This window comes from Metschnikowia bicuspidata, assembly GCF_001664035.1.
Source record: "Metschnikowia bicuspidata var. bicuspidata NRRL YB-4993 chromosome Unknown METBIscaffold_3, whole genome shotgun sequence".
Lineage (NCBI taxonomy): Eukaryota > Fungi > Ascomycota > Pichiomycetes > Serinales > Metschnikowiaceae > Metschnikowia > Metschnikowia bicuspidata.
The window spans coordinates 2,354,476-2,356,598 of record NW_017387733.1 but is presented as its reverse complement, the minus strand read 5'-3'; the positions used below and the strand labels follow the sequence as shown (position 1 = coordinate 2,356,598).

Sequence of the window (2,123 nt, the reverse complement as noted above, 5' to 3'; positions counted from 1 at the left end):
GGCCTGCCTGCAATCGCCTGCCTGCAATCGCCTGCCTGCAATCGCCTGCCTGCAATCGCCTGCCTGCAATCGCCTGCCTGCAATCGCCGTCATGCGGGGCGAGTAAATGGCCATTGTGAGCGGGATCTCAAATTTTGCTGGCAGGTGCAGAATCCCTCCATGGCCGTGCGCTTAGGCTCGGGCGCCAAAGAGGCTTCCGGCCTGTGCTTTCTTTTTCCGGCCTGCTCCCGTGGAGCCCGTCTGGATTTGCCCACTTTGCTCACCGCACCTTTCCGCCAAATACACCTCCTCGGCACACCCACGCCTACTGCCCGGGCCCATCACTCCAAGCGCACTTGCGAGCCCAGCGTACACCTTTTTTTTTTTTTCTGTAAGTTCCACACCCACGCCCTGGTGCAGTCTCCCAAAAATTGCGTCGGCCCCATATCCAGGCTATCGAAGCGTCACAAACACGCCAACCCCGGAGCACCCCTTTTGTTTTCCGCCCACTGGACCCCCGCTTTACCCGCTCTCCCGTTTCCCAGATTTCCAGCTTTTCTCGCTTCTCAAGACTCTCCAGATTCTCCAGCTTTCGAGCTTTCCGCTTTCCCGCCTTCCAGCTTTCCCGCTTTCCAGCAGCGCCCCTCCTGGCGCCCCTTTTTGCTAGCCGCCCGCCGCTTTTGTGACCCCGCGCGAGCCGCCGTCCACCCCTGCCAGCATGCCGTCGCCGGCCACTCTCAGCGCCCCCGTGGCCTTCCCCAAAAGCACCGCGTCGCCGGCGCCCCATCCGCAGCCGCCGCCGCAGGACGTCGGCGCCGGCCGCGCCGGCAGCAACAGCCCCGTCGGCGCCGGCGCGTACGGCTCGCAGGGCAAGTCGCAGACCGTGTTCATCCATAAGCTCTTCGACATGCTCGAGGACGCGAGCCTATCGCACCTCATCTGGTGGCTGCCCACGCAAGACTCGTTTTGCCTCTACCCCGGCGAGGAGTTCTCCAACGTGTTGGCGCAGTACTTCAAGCACACCAACATCGCGTCGTTCATCCGGCAGCTCAACATGTACGGGTTCCACAAGGTGAACGACAACTTCCAGAACGACGACAAGCAGCAGGCCCAGGGCGGCGGCGCGGAGCACGGCGGCGCGGCGCTGGCGCCGCCGCAGACGCGCTGGGAGTTCCGCCACTCCGCCAACCACTTCCGCAAGGGCGACGTGGAGGCCTTGAGCTTGATCAAGCGCAAGTCGTCCAAGGTGATCAGCTCGCACAAGGAGATCGTCAGCTTGAAGACGCTCCCGCCCACGTCGCACGCGCACGTGGACGACGCCAAGCCGGGCAAGCCGGCGGCCTCGCCGAAGCCCTACGCCGTGCCCATGTACCCGTCGCCCTGGGCGCCGCCCGCCGCCAAGAACCACATGCGCCAGCCCTCGGCCGTGTACGCGGCCGGCTCGCCCGGCATGGGCCTGTACGCGTACCCGCTCTACGCGCCGCCGGTGGCGATGCCGCGCCTGCCCAGCTCGCCGGGCCTCTCGGACCCGCCGCTCCCGTCGCCGTCGTACTTCCTCCACCAGCCGCTGCACCCGACGCCGCTCCTGCAGCACGCGCCCGCGTCGTCCGCGGACCAGGCCGTGCACTTGAAGTTGCTCGAGTTGGGCACGGCCGTCAACGGCTTGAAGGCCGCGTACCTGGACTTGCTCGCGCGCCACGAGTCGCTCGCCGTGCTTCACCAGCGCAGCCAGGCCGACGTGTTCCAGCTCAAAGAGCTCATGGACAGGTGCGCCGCCGCCGCGGACGCCCCGAGGCGCGACGACGTGGTCGACCGCAAGTTGGCCAACACCCCAGTCAACCGCGTCGGCTCCCCGGGGCACGACGGCATGTCGCCCACCTCGGTCCGTCCGCCCGCGTATAAGGACCAGCCCCGCAGCCTGGCCACGCCCGCCGACGCCCCGGCGCGCCCGCCGCTGAAGCCGCCCCAGAGCTACCACCTCAGCGACGCGTCGCGGCCCGTGCCGGCGCCGGGCATCGTGCCCCAGGCGTACCCGCTCAACCCGAACTACACCTTGTACAACAGCGGCGACGGTGCCGCAAGGCCCGCGGCCCCGGTGGGCGACGAGCCGCTCCCGCTCGCGGCGCGGCCCGCTGCCAATCGAC

General features: G+C 67.8%; 1 protein-coding gene across 1 annotated transcript in view; it reads left to right on the top strand.

Moving 5' to 3' along the window:
* Positions 1-697: 697 nt before the first annotated feature.
* The window catches only part of SFL1 (Sfl1p), a gene marked incomplete at both ends in the record, with an annotated part of 2,357 nt that continues 931 nt past the window's right edge, over positions 698-2,123 (top strand). The window contains one exon of the mRNA XM_018854179.1: positions 698-2,074. Within this exon, the coding sequence (XP_018712177.1) occupies positions 698-2,074 (1,377 nt within the window). The remainder of the gene's footprint in view (positions 2,075-2,123) is intronic.